This window comes from Lathyrus oleraceus, chromosome 5, assembly GCF_024323335.1.
Source record: "Lathyrus oleraceus cultivar Zhongwan6 chromosome 5, CAAS_Psat_ZW6_1.0, whole genome shotgun sequence".
NCBI classification, from domain to species: domain Eukaryota; kingdom Viridiplantae; phylum Streptophyta; class Magnoliopsida; order Fabales; family Fabaceae; genus Lathyrus; species Lathyrus oleraceus.
Window position 1 is genome coordinate 233,988,311 of NC_066583.1, and position 20,638 is coordinate 234,008,948.

Sequence of the window (20,638 nt, forward strand, 5' to 3'; positions counted from 1 at the left end):
ATAAGAAGAGACGACTAGTAGAGGAAAGTGTCTGTAACCTAACATTTCAGCGAGACATGTACTTGCAAGAAGTATAAAAGGATTTTGTTTCTCTAACTAAGATAGGTGATTCCTTGAATTCCTTCAATCTACTCGACTCTTTAGTTGACTACGAAAAATTCTTGGTGAGGTAAGTAGGAAAGAAGGATAAAGATCTAGCCTCCACTCGAGTTACTCTATCTGCTATAAAGGCATATGTCTCTCTCTCTAACAATCTCTCTCTCTCTCTCTCTCTCTCTCTCTCTCTCTCTCTCTCTCTCTCTCTCTCTCTCTCTCTCTCTCCGCTGTTTATGAGGACCTTGAAAACTTGCACCTGAGAATGTATATTTTTTTCCAAATAATAGATGAATCATCCACTATCGGTCTCACGATCTTTTTTGAGTCTTTTGATAATGCTTTACTGCAAGTAGAGTAGTTTTACTCTCCTCTGCAGATTTCGAGGGAGCAAGTACAATCAAACCAGATAATTAAAGATGGAAAAGTTATTTCTCTTATAAATTAGGTATTTCTTTCTCCACCTATTTGTATTTTTGTAAATCTAACACCATACGCTGGAAAGTATAAGTAGATGAGTTTGACATTAAGATATTTCTTTTACCTAATTAAGGTGTATGCATTGGATCTCAAGTTAATTTCCCGAGCTTTGCTTTAACTTACAAGGTTTTAGCTTAAATTTTATTGGACGCATGTGGGGTTGTGCTCGACCAAGGGATGATACCGCTTCCCCCAAGTGAAAACCTGGTTCGAGGTTGACATGTGGCAGACCCACTATGGCCTGAGGTGTGGCTTGCTACCAAGAGGGGACGGGTCGGTTATTGTTGTTTTAGTGGTTTTTCCACTTTCTTTATGTGTGTGATTTACATAATGGGGTTTTGATTGCTTTAGTTTTAACCCCGTGGAATATATATTTGCACCCACGAGTTATTGGGTTGGAGATTCAATCTCTTCGTCCATAACCTAGACTGGTCATTACCTTTCACGATCACAAGGAAACAAGATATTCAGAAGGGTGTTTTGTTCATTAAAATTGAAACATATTGATACATTATGGTGAGATAATTATATATATAAAGAAAAAAATAACATAATGAGACTGTAAATATAACCAGGTAGACCTGCCACCGCTCATTTGTCTTGCCTTTATAGCTTGTTGAGTTAACCACTCTTACTTGTGGGAGGCCGAATGTTCATGCTTATTAAATGGTTGATGAGGGAAGCTCTGTGGATCTCCATGTCCTTGAACTCTCCTTACTTATAGTCCTATTGCAATTCCTGCTATAACATTTTGGCTCATGTGAGGTCAACATTGTTTGTGATACACTATGAAGGTTGTGGAATTTTAGCTTAAGGTGAACCGAGGAAGCCATGGCGTCTAGAGTCTCCGCAAAAGGTCTATTGAGAATGAAATTGTAGGAGTTCTCATGGTGAATCATAAGGAACTAGAATTTTATAGTCCTAACTTTTTTTTTCTTATCCCGCATATATCATTAGTTTGATGTATCCACAAGTACAGGTTTTTGTGTCATCAAACGCTTGCAAGGCTAATCCTTCCTATGGCCACAAATTTTATTTCTTTAGGACCATCTTCTAGAATAACTCTAAATACATTTTGTCACAAAAAATCTACCGCCATCAATCAATATTCTGAATACATCAAAGTGACCGACTATGTCAGTATAACCCGAAGGAAGATATCATTCGAGATTCCCTTGACTTTCTTGTTGTCCAGAATCTGAGCATTGGTTTGTTCAGGGTTTTGGTCAAGGTGCTTATGTATTTCTTATGGACGACCATCAATTATAAAATCTTAATCTTCATCATTCCTTTTGAATGAGCATTTTCCTAGGGGGAACCCTCATGTAATGGCTTCAACGTGTTGGCGTTTTCCCCCATTCACCCTTTTTTCACTGCTAGCCTCTCCTCCTTTAGTCACAACATCAACCTCCTTGGATGTGACTTTCTCTTCGGCGTCTCTTCTCGAGCCCTTTTATCGCCTTTGGTTTATTCAAACAAACGACATCTCTTTATTAAACACTCAATCACATCCTTTAGTTGGATGCAGTCGTTGGTGGTATGGTTGCATATCTTGTGAAAGAGGCAATACTTTGTTTTGACAGTCCTAAAGGATTCTATAACTGAAAAGGGTTTTTTGATCTCGGCCTTCTTGAACTCAATGTTAGCACACTCTTGGTATATTATTGTTGGGTGATAACATGGACTAATAACAGTCTAGAAGGGGATGAATAGAATTCCCAAAATAAAACTTTCATTTTGAAAAAGGTTTTTATCAAAGTTTCTAAAATAATATGTTTCGTATGGAGGAAGCAATGTTTGCGTGAAAGAGATTATACTTATAGATTGGAATTTATACGAGTATCCTGAAACATTTCACAACAATCAAGTTGAACAACTGAATTATACAAAAAATTACAAACTGATTGTATTACATAATCACTCAATTTCATAAGATGTGATATTGAATAACTTTTAATACAAGTAAGATTCCAGTATCAATGTTTTATGACATAATCCATAATCAGGCAAGGTTGAGTTTCTAATTTGAACAAAACCTATAGCTTATACAAAAAAATTACACTAATAGATAAACCTATTAACATGCGATTCTAGAAAACAATAAGAACAACCTAATCATGCAATCTAATATGAAATTAAATGTGTGTGTGTGTGTGTGCGCTTGCATGTGTGTGTGTGTGTGTATATGCGTTTGTGTGTGTATGTGTGTGTGTGGGGGGGGGGGGGGGGGGGGGGGGGGGGGGAGAAGTGTACACTGGGATTTATAGTGGTTTGACACTTTCAACCTTGCTTTATGCTTAATCCACTCTCTAATGGATGCCCATTGAAAATTTGTTGGCCTTCCACTATGATTTGCAACAATATTACAAGAGTTTATAGAATCACTAGTCCATAAATAAAATACTGAAAATAAAATTTCCTCTATTATGGATCTTGACATGTACATAACTCCACAAACTGAACTCTATGTGAAATCTTTACTTAAGACCGCTTCTTAAATCTTCCAGCCCTAACAACCTGCTCATAAGTATTCATTTCCACACAATTTCGCCGTTATCTTGAGCATTGGTCTGCCCGAAGGTCAAAAGAACTCATACCCTATCTGTAGGCTTCCATACAACACTACCGTGGTCAGCCTGAAGAGAAGAACTTTCTTCTTTTCCACTAGAATTGTCACAAGCAGTCTCAAGACCACATAAACTTGCATGTCTCTGAAATCTTACACAAATATTCAAAGAAACATTAAATCCAAAAATGAATCTCCTCAATCAATCATGGGTTTATTAAGGTGAGATTCAAATCCATGCAAAATGGAAAATGAATAAGGTAGAAGATGAAATAAATTGTTTGCAAGTGTTCAAGAAATATTCAAAGCCCTTTTGAAAATGTAATAACAAATGGCTTGTGAGTGTTTAAATCATCAATGAAAGAATGTGTTTTTTAACATTATGAAAGGTAGAGAGATGAAAAATGATTTATAGGTGCTAGAGATGAAGCAACAAAAGAAGTGAAAAACCATGTTTGATTTGAGTCAAGAGCATTTGGTGATTTGAGTCAAGTGACAAAGTAATGTGGAACAAGATCAACACTTAAAGGGAGACCCATTTTTCAGTGATTTGGCTCAAGACTAATACAGGATTTAACTCACATGGGTAATCATTCGAGTCAGGGCATGGTCATGATTCGACTCAAACTTGATAGTGGCTGGAGAAGGATATGTGATTCAACTCAAGCATACATTGTGATTCGACTCACACATGCATGATTGAAATCAGGAGCTAGTTATGATTTGATGCACCAGCTTCAACAAATTTTGGTTCTTCTCTGCCTTGTTTAATTTGACTCATGCATGTGTGTGATTCAACTCACATATCCAAAATTTCAAAAGTCCAAGTTTTCAACTATGTTTTGAGATTCCACCTTTGACATGACTTTAATCAATCCCAATTACAATTCTTGTTCCAAAAACTCGACTAATTGACTTAAAGCATAATGTTAAAATTAAAACACAAACACTTTGAATTATGCATGCTAAAACATAAATTCAAAACTCGATCATAAAATATATGTAGTTGAAGAGGATATTCAAATATAAATAAAATTCAAAGTAAAACTTAAAAGACAAGCAACAAAACCACACGAGGTTCTCCCTTTAATGTGTCAGAGACATGAACTTCAATTTTCTCTTGGGAAGTGTTTATGGGAGTATACTTGTAATAATATGTGTGGGTCCCACGATTGGTCTTTTCCCTTCGCCGATTGGATTCCTTCCCGAATGGTCGATTGAAACCTGCATCTGTTTCTACCTCGCCATCTCCTTAGGAAATAAGTTTTTCTTTAAGATTAATGAAAGGTTGTGTCATGTTCATTAATTCTATTAAACTATGGGCTTCCTTATGCCCTACATTTTACCAGAAGGAGATATCCTGCTTCATTTCGTTCTAAAAAATACAACACTTAAGGCTCTCGTCAAAGCCTTCAACTTCTACAGCCACTCATGTGAAAAGATCGAGTACGACCATAAAGTCTCCTTCCCTTGCATGATCCCACTGAGGGCCTCTAACATAACCGATTTCTTTTTTCAAACCATGAAGCATGTAGTGAAGTTCTCACAAAAATATGTCCACGACTCGATGCTCATGCATGGAAAAGCTTTGAACCAAATCCTAGTTGATATTGTTAGCGCTAGTGGAAAGAGCTTGCACTTTGCTGCCTAATCAGTGTCGTAGTAGTTCAAACGATCATCCATGTGCTTCACATGTTCGAATTTGTTCCATTTTCCATCGTACTCCTTCAGCTTCATAGGTTTTTCCAACAAACTTGGTATCCAGATGTTAAGAATGCGAGCATAAAAGAATGTTTATGTTGGTTCTTGACTAGAGGTTTTTCCACTTATTCCTCGGGGGGAACATGACTACCTGACCTACTTCTGGACTTTGATAAGGAGTCTCATGCCTCTTGCTCCTTTGATGATTCAAATATCTTGGAGCCGCATCCCGATGAGATACGGCTGACTCAAGAATATTCATACAACTCCTTCGATAAACAGCTTCCTAAATGGTCTTACCTCTTGGATTCGCGTCGTCCAAACTTTCTTCAAGACAAAGCAACCTTTCTTCAACTGCTTGCGATTTTTTTTGTCGAACCATGTTGTTCAACTGTTCATTCGCGCCTTGCACAATGAGGTTAACTTGTAGTAATTGGAATCTTGGTACCGTCTTTGGTCTCAATAATGGTGGCAGTGCTAGAGGCATGAACGGCAAATTAACTTGTTGGAATTCTGGAGCAGATCCTATAATCGAGGAATTCTGGACATGGTGAAATGTTCATGGTGACTTGATGAGCACCACTTTGAGAAGTAGGTAGTGAATCTCTTATAACTTGAGCAACTGTGGTTGTCTCACGCAAAACAATGGAGTGAGTGAGTCTAGAACCTGCCATTGTTGGAAGATCTAGAGGTCATAGATTTGAAAAGTTGGGAGTCGGAGTTGATCTACAATTAGAGTAGATCAAGAAAATAAGATTTTTGGTTCAACTTGATTATGTTGAAAAGTTTTGATTCAGCGAATTGAGAGGTGAGTATTTGATTGTGCTAAACGCGGAAATTAAAAGTCGATTCCCATAAACTGTACAACTGTTTCGCTAGAGAACTAGAATTAATCAAAGACTAGAGGTTGCAAGATACAACATTGGACTTAAGCTTCTGGTACGATGAGAGAGGGGCGGACCTGCAAGGTTAGCACTCTCAAGTTAGTATTTAAGTAAGATGAGTGAACGAAGTTTTAATTTGAATTATACCTAAAAAATGGTGTGTTTCCTCCTTATATACTGTAGCGGTTATAAAACCTTACTAATCTCCAAGCGTAGGATGCAGAGAGCTGTCAGATGGATCCTGGATTTAAATTATGTGTTCTAACTCATGATAATATTCATACATTGCGAGTAATTTTGTAGATTGTTTTATTCTGCAGACCTTAGATCTTCTGATCGACTCAAAACACTTAATATAATATTTTTATTAATTATAATTAATAAAATGATAAAATGAAATGAAAATTTTGTAAAATAAATAATTATATTAAGGCAGAAAAAAATACAAATAAAACATTGTTTATGAGACAAAGAGTATATGAACAAAAGATATAAACACATGTACATAGATATTGATAATATATTTTACAATTGGAATTGATTGAAACAAGACACACCTCACACCTCGAATCTGAAGTGTCATATATTATATAGATACTAACATATGTACATGCTGTCGAGTCTTCTTTCTTCCTATTTAACTAACCTATAAATAGTAATAATAAGTCAAAAAATCAAAAGTCATTTTCATTGTTTCCTTGACCACACTTAAGTCCTCCTATTATAGCCCTTTTGATATTGATGGGGTGGGAAAGCAAAGTAGCCTATCAAATGCTATATTGCTTTTGCTTTTGCTTATTCAAAACTACATTCTTATGGATGGCTTCTCCTTTTGTTTTCTTGATGCTTTTTTCAACTTACATAGTTGTTGGATTTGGTTTTCTCTCCCTCTTCTTCTCATCTCTAGCACTAATTTTGTCTACTATTCTCTTATATATATGGAAACACAAAGCAGTTTCAGTTGATGAAAGGGAAAATCTTGCAACAGCAACTCCAATTCTCATGAATGAATCTATGATTGAAGCAATGGAAATGAAAGAAGAAAAAGAAGAGGAAGCTAGTGATATTGGTGTTGTTGATAATTATGACTCATATTCTGACTTAGATGGTTCAATTTCAGATGAAGAAAGTCTCATTGAAATTTCACTTCCAAGTGGACACTTAATGGATAAACATAAACAAAAGTTCAACCAACAAAGTTTGATGGAATTGTTAGCAGAATTTAATGAAATGTTTGAGGAAGAGAATTTAATAGAGATTGACATATCCATGGGTTCAATCAAGTGTTCAAGGTTTGAAATTGAAGCATAATGATACTTTCGATAGCACTACTTTTTACTTTTTTCAAAAGTTTAATGTTTGTTATATCAAGTTTTTCATCCACCTTCTTATATATTTGGTTGGATTTGGTATGTAATACAAGGTGTTGTTGTTAATATTGTCAAGTATGAAGTTGATGTTACTCAAAGACATTTTTTTTTTGTTAATATATAATGTTACTCAAACTTTGGATACTTATTAAAGTGATTTGTATAATTATGACATGACTCTTCTTTTTGACTTGTTAATTCTCATTATTCAAATAAAGTAATAAAAATGAAAGTACAAAAGGTTGGACCAAGTTGGTAGAAATTGGTAGAAATTTCATGGATCAGCTTTGGGTGACTTTGGAAAGCCAAAGTTACCATAACTTTGTCTCTCTCTTAGTTTACTCTCTCTCTCTCATCCTCTATATTATTTCTTCTTTATTTTTTATTAACATAATCAACACAAAATACACTAAAGACACTGAATCCGTTCCCAAATTTCATCCACAAGCTACACATTAGTATTTTTTTTTATCAAAGGGTTGTTGTCACACTAATGGGAAGGGATCGGTACATATGATATATGAATTTGTATTTGATTTTTTACAAGGTCAATACATAATAATTTTACTTTCATTGGGAGAATATTACAGTTCATATTCTATATCAACTCAAATGTATGAAAGCAACTTGATTGATTTGTGTCATAATTTTAATGACTCTTAAGAAAGAAGATGTACTTAAATTTTTACCATGGATTTGGTTTAATATTCTTTTTGATTTGGTATGTTAACTTTGTAATTTATTTTCATCTCTTAATTAAATACGATATTCATCATTTAACTCTTCGAAACAAATCATATTACTCATTTCGTATAATCGTATAAAACTCGAGAAAAATATTAATATATATATTTTTAAATATTCTTTGGACTTAGAACTTGTCATTTTTATTTTTTTGTACTATCTATTTTTTCGAGGTTCACCAAAATCATCTCAAAATATGATTATTATCATACGATTTTTTATGATTGATATAGTAATTGGAGAGTTGCTTTGTGGCCTTAAAGAATCTTGTGAATTTTTTACGAAAATAATTCAGTTTTTCAAGAAAATTTCCAAAATAACTTTGTTTTCATAAAAATTCCTAAAGTACCCCACTTTTAGGTGGAGGCGTCAATCCAATTGGCGCCTCCTCTTAAAAATAATAACTTTGTTTTCATAAAAATTCCCAAAGTACCCCACTTTTAGGTGGAGGCGTCAATCCAATTGGCGCCTCCTCTTAAAAATAGAGTGTAGACACCAATTGGATTGGCTAGGGCACATGGTGCAGCCAATTCAATTGGCGTCCATGTGTATCAGTTGAAAGGAGACGCCAATTGGATTGACACCTCAATCTATTTTGCAATTTTTTTTTTGTTAAACGATCTACGTGATACATAATTTCGAAATATGATCAATTGATATTAATATAAATTCCCGTTTACACAAAAAAAAAGTCTAATGGTGATGACCGGGATCACCTAACTGACCTCCGATCCCACATCCCCTAGCAACCCGAACCCGTGACCCTAACCCGCGTTGATGATTCACCACTGGTGTTTGAGCATCTGGGGGGCCAGGAGCATCACTACCAACTATAGGAGATGACCTGTTGAGATAGTCAGACAAATCAGCATGGTCTTCAGTATGCATCGAAGGTGTACCACCGTAGCTGAGCTCATGACCAATGCTAGAGTAGTTGGGTTGTGTTTGACTCATTGGTGGGCGACCGAGACGGTTGAAGGGAGACATGGGTGTGAATGATGCGTCGAGGAAAGGTTGGAAAGATTGTTGGGGTGTTTGATAGAGATAGAGTTGTTGGAGGTTTCCGTTTTGTGAGGTTTGAGCTTCTTGGCTATGGTAGGAGGAGGGACGGTTGGTGTTGAATGATCGTTGAGTGTTCTGGCTAAGGCGGCTTTGGTAGGGTGATGTGTTGGGTGCGAAACAATGTTGGGTCTCTAGTTGATGATCAATTTGTTGGTGGTGGTATGGGGTATGCTCTTGGTATTGGGGTTGGGTGTATGGCATGTTTGGGTTGTATGTTTGTGTGTTTGTGGAACGGAAAGTTTGACGGACATGGGGGTGTGTGTATCCGATCTGACAATGTTGTTAGGGGTTAGATGTTGAGGCGTCTGATGTGTAAGTTTGTTGGTGTGGGTCGTACAGGTACATATCCTCGGCGATGAACTGAAAACCAACTGATTTGTACCAAGCCATATAAGTACGACTTGGTTTTTCTTCATTTGGCATCATTGCGTCAGTTAAGACATGGCCATGGCGGTGCTTCCATTTGCGACACTTAGATCTTGCGAAGCTTTGCCATGGATTGAAGTTGCATTGGTCGTTAACTTTGCGCAAATGCCATTCTCCTAGGCTTGCTGGGGGATCTGGGATGTGTTGAAGCATACCGAACTGCAACTTCACACGATCATTGTTGTGCATCTTATTATCGGTGTGCATGCAGTCCATACGGTTGCGTCTTCTTCGTTGACTTCATGGTCATGATCCAAATTTAGGTATGGACGCCAAATGAACTGAATTGTGAAAGTAACTTGGATTATAAACTTGGTAGAAGAAGTTAACAAATTATAACGAAATGATGAGGTTATTATCCTTACGTCTATCGGTCGAAGGTGATCCAATAGATTACGATATTGGATAATATAATGTTTAGGACATTTGTTATAACTCATACCATATGCCGACCATCTGCACCAAAAAGGTAAAAATATTAGTTAGAGATAATAATCGTTAAAGAAGTAAGTAAATATATAGCAATTTAAACAACTTACTTTTGTGCATACGGGAATGTGAAAGGGTTGTTGTTGACGGGCACTAGGGACGGTAGTCTTGACCAACTCCATGCTTGGAGCAAAACAGCACATCCAGAAAAGGTAGATGTGTCTTTGTGTGAGCTTTTACACAAAGAGCTATAAAGATAGACCAGACAAGCGGATCCCCAACTGTAACTTCCTATTCTATCTACATGTCTTAGTAAAGGTAAATACATAATATGCATACTAGAACTACTACCTTCGGGAAATAAAAAAGAACCAATTTAAAGCATAATGTAACACCTAGTTTTTATTATTCGAGACTCTTCGGTAGAATGGTCATCTAAATGTAAACTGTTATAATATGACTTAAGGCGTGAAAGGAGTATACCTTGACCTCTTGAGTTATCATCTAACAGATCAGTATCGAAGAGGTCCATGCAAATTGAATTCGCATAGTTGGTTTTACCATTTACAACTTTACCTTCAATAAGCAGTCCCAAAAGCATTTAGACGTCTTCTAACGTCACAGTACACTCACCGGTTGGAAACTAGAATGTGTGTGTCTCGGGATGCCATCTTTCACATAAAGTAAGAATGAATTTATTATCCACTAACCAATACATAATTTTGCTTATATGTCCAAAATTGGCGAGTTCAACATAAGGTTGAATCATCGGGTCCATGTGGACATATTCGTGGACCCGAGTACGGAACCTTGAAACATCCTATAAAAGAAACAACAAAATACTTTACTAAGTTGATATGTTATTAAAAGGTACTCTAGACAAATAACAAGACAATAAAACACGTACATAAGTTGTTATGTTTGCAATTGTTCCTCTGTGCGATTCACCCATTGTGAGGATAGACATCTTGTCGAAGATGAAAAAGGTTGGTGCAGATGAAAGAGGTTGTTGCAGATGAAATATTTGATGTTGTAGAAGAAGTAGTGAGTAATGGTGTGGAATAAGTGTTAGAGTTCCCTTCCTATTTATAGGCAAAAGTGTGGAGCATAGAAAAATGTGTTTGCATGTGGTAGCCAAATGAATTGGCGCCCATGTGCATTTTGTACATGGTGTTGCCATTCAAATTGGCGCCTCCATAGGCACATGCATGACACACCTAGGTCTGAATGCTTGGTTACGAGGTCTGAATGCATGCAAGACATGGTGTAGCCAAATGGATTGGCGCCCATGTGCAAGGATTGTAAGGAGGCGTCAATTCATTTGGAGCTAGTGCTTGCATGTGTGACACATGGCTTTTCCTCTCTCTTACATGCTGGACACATCACTTCAAAGTAGCTTTCATGTTTGACATATCATTTCGGGCTATCTTGCATGTGTGACACATCACTTTGGACTAGCTTGCATGTGAGACAAATCACTTACCTATTTAAGTGTCTTACTATCAACATCCAACACTCAACACACATTCATCTGCATCAAGAAATTAATTTTCATCTGCACCAGAAATATTACAATGTCATCTTCACTGAAATATAATGTCAATGTTCACTGCAATGGTGAGACATAGGATTTTGAGTTATACGGATTTTATTTTCGATACATCGATACCATTCGACTTACGATCAAGAGAAATGCAAACTTCTTGCATTTGAAAAAAAGAATACAATCCTGCATAGGATCGGGTATTGTGTCAAAGATCATGTACCAAAATCTAATATTTTTTTAGAACCGTCAATACAAGTTTTTCCCGCTTAAGGTACGAGATGATGAAGATGTTGAATACATGTTTGTTAGTCATGAACATTCACGTTGCAATTGTATTGAGTTGTATATTACTCTTCAACCATGTATACCATCTCAGCGATCTCAAATAACCAGTCAGGATGAATCTGGTGAATTTGATTCATAATGCTCATATGACGTCGACCCAGAAGCAGAAGCAGAAGTCAACGTCGTTGATGAAGAAGAAGAGGAGATCGAGATACAGGTCGATCATATGTTGAACAACGACATTAAAGATTATGATCAACCAGCGCCAATACCTTCTAGTCATGTCTACAATCCGCCTCAACATATGACAAACATGGATATGTATGACGATGAAATATCCAACCGTGTTTTCTATAACACGTATCCACGATCAGAAGGCGAGTTAAAGGTGGGAGACATGTTCCGCACTAAAGAAGAATGTGTGCGAGCTATCAAAAAATTCCACATGAACAACTCTACTGATTTTATAGTGTAACGCACTGATTCAAGAAGGTATGTCATCGAATGTCGTAACATCCTTTGTAAGTTTCGGTTGGTTGCGTCTTACAAAAAGAAAAACGACTATTGGGAGACAGCTTCAATAGACCCACCTCATAGTTGTATTGCAACTAACGTTGAACAATATCACCGTAAATTAAGCGCTGCATTGATATGTCAAGACATTCTGCCGCTGGTTAACAAAGACCCATCAGTGAAGGTGAGTATAATTATATCCCATATCAGAATAGGATATAATTATACTCCATCTTACAAGAAAGTCTGGATTGCATGGACAAAGGTTGTTGAACAGGTATTCGGCAACTGGGAGGATTCATACAAAGAATTGCCACGGTTTTTATGGGCACTAAAAACATATGTCCCAGCAACTGTGGCAATTATGGAGACATTTCCAGCAATGATGCCAGACGGAACCTGTGTTACAGGTAATATAATCTTTCACCGTCTTTTTTGGGAGTTTGACTCATGCATCAAAGGTTTTGCATTCTGCAAACCTATTATTCAAATTGTTGGCACTTGGTTATACGGCAAATACAAGGGTACTTTGCTTATGGCGGTTGCCCAAGACAGCAACAACAATGTCTCTCCCATTGCCTTTGCTCTGGTTGAAGGTGAAATAGCTGGTGGATGGGGTTTCTTTCTTCGACATCTCAGAACGCATGTGGCTCCACAAGCCAAACTCTGTTTGGTTTTTGATAGACATGCTGCCATTGAGAGTGCCTACAATAACCATGACAATGGATGGCATGATCCTCCTTCTACCCATGTTTATTGCATTAGACATATTGCACAAAACTTCATGCGTGCAATAAAAGATAAGAATCTTCGCAAGAAGGTGGTGAATGTTGGGTATGCTCTAACTCAGCCGTCATTTCAATATTATCGTGATGAAATTAGACTGTCTAATGAAGACGCGGGAAGATGGTTGAATAACATACCAGTAGAGCAGTGGACAAGGGCATTTGACGGAGGTTGTCGATGGGGCCACATGACAACAAACCTCGTGGAATGCATGAACAGGGTATTCAAAGGAATTAGAATTCTCCCAACAACCGCCTTGGTCAGGTCGACCTATTATAGGTTGGCTTCTATGTTCTCAACCAGAGGTGAAAGATGGAGTGTGATGTTAATGTCTGGGCAAGTATTCAGTGAGTGTTGCATGAAAGTCATGAAAGAGGAGAGCATCAAAGCTAGCACACACGCTATAACAGTCTTTGACCGTCATAGGCAAAATTTCAACGTCCAGGAAACAATGGACCACAACGAGAGGAAACCAAATTTATCCTATGTTGTTAGACTAAACAAAAGTTGGTGCGACTGTGGAAAATTCCAGGTCTTCCGCATTCCTTGCTCCCATGTCATTGCAGCATACGCATATACTTGTCAAGACGCTTACAGCCATTTATCTGATGTGTACAAGGTCGTCACCATCATGAATGTATATAATAAAAGCTTCTCGGTGCTACCAATGGAGGAATATTGGCCTCCATACGAAGGTGACATAGTTTGGCACAACGACGAGATGCGTAGAAAGAAAAAATGAAGGCCAAACAGCACACGTATCAGGACAGGAATAGATTCGACAGATAAAATGATAAGATTATGTAGTATCTGTCATCAACCAGGACACAACAAGAACAATTGTCCTGATCGAGGAGCATCATCTGGGTCATAATCTTTTTGTAACATTGTATTTTTGTAACCTTCAATTTTTATATATCATAAAGTTTTTGTTACAACGAGGTTCACAACAAACATCACTACAACATAAGCAAATTGAAAATATAATATTTCTAACTGATTACAACAATCAAAGTGATGTCATCTCGTCCGAACATCATTTTCCTAGCATCCTTATCAGTTTTCATTCGCACCCAACCAAAGATACTGTCGAGTCTCTCAATACTTCTAATTTTTTCCCCTTGATATTTTCCCATCTAACCAACGAACCAGCTCCCTCTTTAGTTGATCGAAAGTAGTGATGTTCTAGAAGAGTATCAGCATCTGAGGTTTGTCTCTCGCATAAATCACCTTTCCGTAGCGACCACGAACACTAAACATGATTATCAAATGATGAAATGAGATGTGGAAAAATGATTCACACAACACCTCTATTTATAACAAAAAAAATTGCATTTTACACTGAGGTGTCAATCCAATTGACGCCTCCTTTGAAAAAATACACATGGGCGCCAATTGGATTGGCTGCACCATGTGCCCTAACCAATCCAATTGGCGCATGAACTCTATTTTTAAGAGGAGTCGCCTATTGAATTGACGCCTCCTCCTAAAAGTGGATTTTTTTGATAAAAAAATTCGAATCTTATTGAAAAAAACTTTGTTTCTTTTATGTTTTTTTTATCTTAGTCATGGTGGAGACTATGGTGGTTGTGGCAGTTGCAATCAAGAAGATTGCAACCATTGAACGCATACCTTCATTATTCAAAATGAAGTTCCTTTTATAGAGTTGAAGATATGATCATTGATGATATAGTTGTTAGTGTTGAAAAGGGCGTATTTACATTGTACAAGTAGCTATTGAGAGACATGTATTATTATAGTACTAACTTGAATTGTATTGCTAAAGAAAAATGAAAATAAAAAAAAATAAAAAAAAAAGGTATCCATTAAAAAAAATAGGTAAAAATAATGGATATACTTTTGAATAAAACGTCAAGCCCCTAAGATTAGTACTATCTCTTGAAATTAATGATCATAAAGATATCATATCTAACTTCAAAGTATAAAGCCTATTATTCTTAAAATTATCCCACCTTAATCAAAAACATGATACAACCTTTAAAATTTTCAAAAATATGTTATAGATTTGATTTGATTAGCTGTTTATAAAGCTTATTAATCTCAAAATTACACGTTACAACTCTTAAAGACTTCAAAAATATGTGTTATAATCTTGATTTGATTAGTTGCTTATAAACTTTTTAAGTCTATGATAAAATGTTAATAATGTATAGATTGAGTGATATCCTTGATTTTCACTTGAGAGAATTGGTAAGAAAGATAAAAAAAATGAGTCGAACGGAAATTTGGAAAGATTTTCTGAACTTATTCATATTGAAGTTTGACAATAGAAGATTTTCTAAAATTATACATGAAAGTTATCATTAGTCAAGTAGGTATGCTATTTTATTGCAGATTCTAATCTTACAAGCTTGTAATTTCTTGAGGATAAGTAACAATTCAAGTTTAAGATTGTGATTACACTCTATCATATTATTTTTTCTAGCATTTTCTTTAGTATTTTTAGCTATATTTGGGTGATTAACATTACATGGATCAGAGAAAGTCATAACATGATTCAAAATATTGTATAAAGTCATATTTCACCTCAAAGTCACTCTAACCAGACAATTCTACAATGTTTTACATGTGGAAATTACAGTGACAAGAAGCATAACGATAATAGTATACAAGAGCTTAAAGAAAAGAATAAAAAAATAATATTCCTTTCAAAATCTTCATTTGGTCGGAAGGATTTCGTGTAGTTTCATTTTATTTCTTTGATTTGATACATTGTTGAATTTTAGTGAAAAAACTACATGACATTATGTGCAGTTTTTGATCATATATGGAGTTTCGTAAGTCTAGTTAAAGTAAAAACAACAGAAAATGAAAGATAACATATAAGGCTACAACTTGTGCAGGTTAAAATTTTCTGAAGGTATTAATGATGATAATTAAATAAGGAAAAGTCAAATCACAAGTAGCATCCATCAAGAAGCAAACTCACATAAAAGTATTCAAATTCCTCTTTAAAGAGTTCAAAAGAATCAAATCAGTCAATTAAAAAGAACTGAAGATGTGAAAGCTCGTTTGATCATGCACTTAGTATTTTTTTTTTTATTGTATTACCTCCGATTTTTACTATAAGTCGTTTTGGGAAAATATTTTGTACCACAATATAAGTCATTTTATAATATCAATGAATCAGTAATGTTATTTTTCCTATTATACCCTTAAATATTTATTATTCTCACTCTTTTCAATTATGTCAATTTATCTTTCTAATACTATTAATGAAGGACAATTTTGTAAAACACTTCATAATTTCTATTTTTTATATCACAATTATTACATTTCTTAATACGTGTGAAAAGTAAAAAATGACTTATAATAAAAAAATGGGGGGAGTATTTGATTAGTTGAATGTACATGATGCAAGAATAAGTCTTATAGTACTAAGGTGATGCACACAAGCACTAAAACACTTTAACTTTTTTCCTAAAACTTTTTAAAACCAATCCTAACAAGTACTTGAAATATTAAGACACAATTCTAATCAATTAGGAAAACTAAACTCGTTGTCTAATCAATCAGTCCATTCATTTAATCAATTAAGACATAAGTCTGGCTCCTAATCGATTAGAAAGATTGTTAATCAATTAAGTTATGTAACAGATTAAGGCTTCATTTTCTTGCTTATTCTAATCTATTAGACTGTTGTTTCAAATAGATTAGATAGTGTCCAAGTCCATTGATTATTTTATTTTTAGATTAAAAATAATTATATAAAGGAGTGCTTTCCTCACTTTTAAATCACGAATTTTCTGAGGTATCTACTCTTCTACCTCACTCATTCTCATTATGTTAAGATTTTTATTCACTACAAATTAACTTATTGTTGAGAGACTGGAAAATTTCACATGAAAGTTGTATTTTATGTTATTGTACTGAAATTGTGTAATCCATAACTTAATTCTCTTGTGTTGTTCTAATAGACTTGAAGGTTGTAAGTTAAAAATCTAAAAAATATTGGTGTAAGATTGTTACGTTAAACCACCGTAAAAATTCTAGTTGTTGATAATGGAAGTCTCAAGAGAAAAATCTTGGGGATTAGAGTAGGTTGCATGGTTTAAGGCCGAATCAAGATAATCTATAGTGTGATCTCTCTTACCCTATCTCTTTATTTATCTATAATTTATTTTTATTTATGCTTAATCTTTGCTTCATACGTCTTAGTATAATCAATCTTTTTAAAATCAATCTTTTTTCTAAAAAAGTTTCTGAAAATCAAATATCATAATTCACCCCCTCCCTCACTCTCTCTCTTAGGTTTGGAGTCACTTGTTCAATAAGTGGAATCATAACCTAACTCTTATTATAATATTAATCATTTCATTAGGTAATAATGACTTCAAACGATTCACTTAACAGACCCTCATCATTTAATGGAGAATGTTATGTTTATTGGAAAGAGAAGATGACCATCTTTATAGAGGGATGAATTATTATATCTGTAACTGCGGTAAAAAATGATCCCTTTGTTACCACACATCTATTTTATGGTGTTGCAGAAAAAAATCTAGAGAAATTTGGACTAGAGAGGACAAGGACAAAGTGAAACATAATTTGAAAGTTAAACCATTATCACCACTACTCTTGGTATTGATGAGTTTTTTCATTTTTCTCACTAGAAACTGCCAAAAAAATATGATACACTCTTCAAGTATCCATGAAGGTATTACTAAGTTAAAAATGGCTAAAATAAACAGATTGAACTATGAGTACAATATTTTTAGAATGAAACCCGGGGGAAACATTCATGATATGGAAAAGCGTTGTATTCATATTTTGAATAATTTGAGAACTCTGGGTATAGATTTTCTAAATGAGGATCAATAAAGTACTTATATTACTAAACCATAATTTACAATCTAAAGTCATTGTGATTTTTGAATCGAATATTTTGTCGCCTTCTATGGATTTGACTACCTTGTTTGGAAAGTTGCAAAAACACGAAATAAAGCTAAAAAAGCTAGTTAAGAATAAAGAAGTCGACAAAAAGAATAAAAGCCTATCTCTTAAAGTTGGAGAAGGCAAAGATTCAGATATTGATGAAGATATGCAATTGTTGGCTCAAAAAGATTCGTAAAGCATGACAAGCAATAAGAGTTCAATACAAAAATGAAGAATATATTCGTTCGTCCCAACTTGCTATCAATGTGGAAAGAAAATTCATATAAAGTCGAATTACCCTCTAAAAAAAATATAAGCTGAAAAATTCAGAAAACCTCAAATAGAAACAAAGAAGACATGCATAGCCTTAGATGACAATGATATGGAGTCTTCAGATGGATCAAAAAAGGAGAAAGGAGCAAACATATTTCTTATGGAAAATCATGAAGAAAATGAGGTAAATAGTCAAACTTTATACTTTACTCATAATGAATTATTTCGCATCTATAAAAAAATTAGATAGAGAATCAAGTAAATAAAAACACTTTGAAAAAGTGTCTTGCAGTCGTGACATATGAGATGGAAGTTGTCTGGAAAGATCAAGGAATTTTTTTTGTCTTAGCCAATCGATTGACACCTTAACCTAATCGATTGGGAGATTTCAAAAATCTACCCTAATTGATTAGGACAACATCTTAATGATGGGTAACGCCTAAACTTTTTTCCATTTTTAACTTGGTACTCGATTATAAAAGATCCAACCAATCAATTGGAACACTTTGCCAATCGATTGTCATGTCATAAAAAGATTTCAAAATGATTTTCTTTTTGAGCCAACCTCTAGTTTATAAATAGAGGTCCACTCCACATCTCCTTTGGGATTACAAAACCACACCTTATTTAACCACCATAGAAAATCCATTTTGATTGACTTATGGGACGTAAGTCGTCATCTTTTTTGACTTATGGGATAATTCTAGTTAAATATGAGAAGAGGTTGATCTTTTGGAAGAAAAAAGAAGTGTCATGTCTCTCATGGGTGCATCCGTCAAACAAGAGGCAGCGTCCAAATATAATAGGCAAGCAATATCCTGAGATTTCAAACCGAAAGACTTAGTGTTGAGACGCGACGATTTTGGAGGGAAAAACTCCAAGGACAACAATCTAGTAGCTAACTGGGAAGGGTCATACGAGGTTAAGGCCAACACATGAAAGGGAGCAAACACTTTAGAAATGTTGATCGGGAACCTATGCCTCAAACATGGAATGCATAAAGTTTCAAACGATATTACAACTAAGTTTTTTAATTTTTGATTAAAATGTAGTTCATCATGTCCATGTAATATTTCGCAGGTAATAATATAACATCATTGGCAAGAAACATTGTCAACTTTATTTACATGAAATAGAAGGCATAGATAAACATAACACCACACACTATAGCTAGTACATCCCCTTTTGGAAGTTAGCCACTCCAAAGGAATAAGTGGTGAAACCTTGGATACGTCGAACTGGAACCAGGCCTAGATATGGGGGAGAACGAGAGGACATGTCCCTTGGTCGGGCACAGTCCTAGTTGGCGTCAAAGAGTACATTAATTCCCAGTGATAAAATGAAATTGTAGATGGTCACAGTGACGAAACAAAATCCTAGGCGAGGAAAACATTAAGACAAAATCAAAGTAAAACCATTAGAGAATAAACAGTAATAAGCATGGATTAAAAGAAGGTGGTCCAACAAGGTTGATTAAGGGCAAAAATTCAGACAACTAAAAACATTGTTCAAAATAAATTACAAAAAACCCAATGGCCTGGAACATCACTTAAGCAAAGAATTACAAATATCACGCATCCACACCAACCTCTTTAAATCCTTCATCGTCTTCACTTTCTCCAAGTACTTCCTCCTCAACATGGATTATCTCCCTGTCCATGATCAACTTCCTCATGCTCATATTCTCCAAAGGAATCTCAATTCACGGGAAAAGGAATTGGATTTTCTCGATAGCTCTGTGGAAAACGTCAAGAGAACCCTGGATAACTTGATTGACAACAGTATTATACTTTATCTACAACTCCTAACGAGACTCTTTCTCCTCCTCCAAAGCCTTTTGGGTGGCACTCACTTGTGGAGACAACTCTTCGAAAGAAGTTTGAGCTTCCTCCAAAGCTTTTTCTTTCTCATTCGGGATCCCTTGAAGATTGACAATCCTAGCCGTCAGGTCAGATGGGGCATCGTGAGTCTCCAATTCTTTCTTAAGCCGAATCGTTTTTATGACCTCATTCTTCCAATATCTAGCCTCTTCTTGTGATTGACTTAGTTCTTCATGAAGTTTTGACACCTTTTATTGGAGGGCGGTTCTCTTACAAATGGTCGCCGCACATTTACTCTTTCATTACTTCTTCTCTTTGGGCAGAATATCAGGGGGAAACACTTCACCTCGGTCGACAGCCGCCAAAGTCAACAAAGAAGCCCCGCATAATAGTTGATATGATGTTTCAGCCATAAACTCCATTTTTCTAGTATTAGAAGGACACTATACATAAGCAACATATTGTTCAATAAAGAGAAGCCCTCATTTCTTAAGAAGTATGGGAAAACCTAAAAGAAAGAGTTGTTAGAAGTTTGGGGAGCACCACATTAGAAACCTTGAGAGAGATCCCAGAAGCACTGGAATCAGAAGACTTTGCCCTTTTTCCAGGTCCTTTTTCATCCAGATCCTTATCCTTACTCCTCTTGCTCTGATCATTTGGATTTCTCCTTCTTGTTCATTGGGGTTCATTCCTTTGTTGTGGTTAACATAGTCATCTCGAATACTTATAATTTTCATTTTCTCCCAATCATGTTTGAAGCATTA

At 35.5% G+C, this 20,638-nt stretch overlaps 1 protein-coding gene across 1 annotated transcript; it reads left to right on the top strand.

The window, feature by feature from the left end:
* The first annotated feature begins 6,474 nt into the window (after positions 1 to 6,474).
* On the top strand, positions 6,475 to 7,145 carry LOC127087991 (uncharacterized). Its single transcript, XM_051028903.1, has one exon. It carries the CDS (start codon positions 6,496 to 6,498, stop codon positions 7,033 to 7,035), a length of 540 nt encoding a protein of 179 aa, XP_050884860.1. The 5' UTR covers positions 6,475 to 6,495; the 3' UTR covers positions 7,036 to 7,145.
* The last annotated feature ends 13,493 nt before the right edge of the window (positions 7,146 to 20,638 follow it).

Excerpts from the sequence above, each read along its gene's own strand:
- LOC127087991 (XM_051028903.1), top strand. The coding sequence starts at position 6,496 with ATGCTATATTGCTTTTGCTTTTGCTTATTCAAAACTACATTCTTATGG.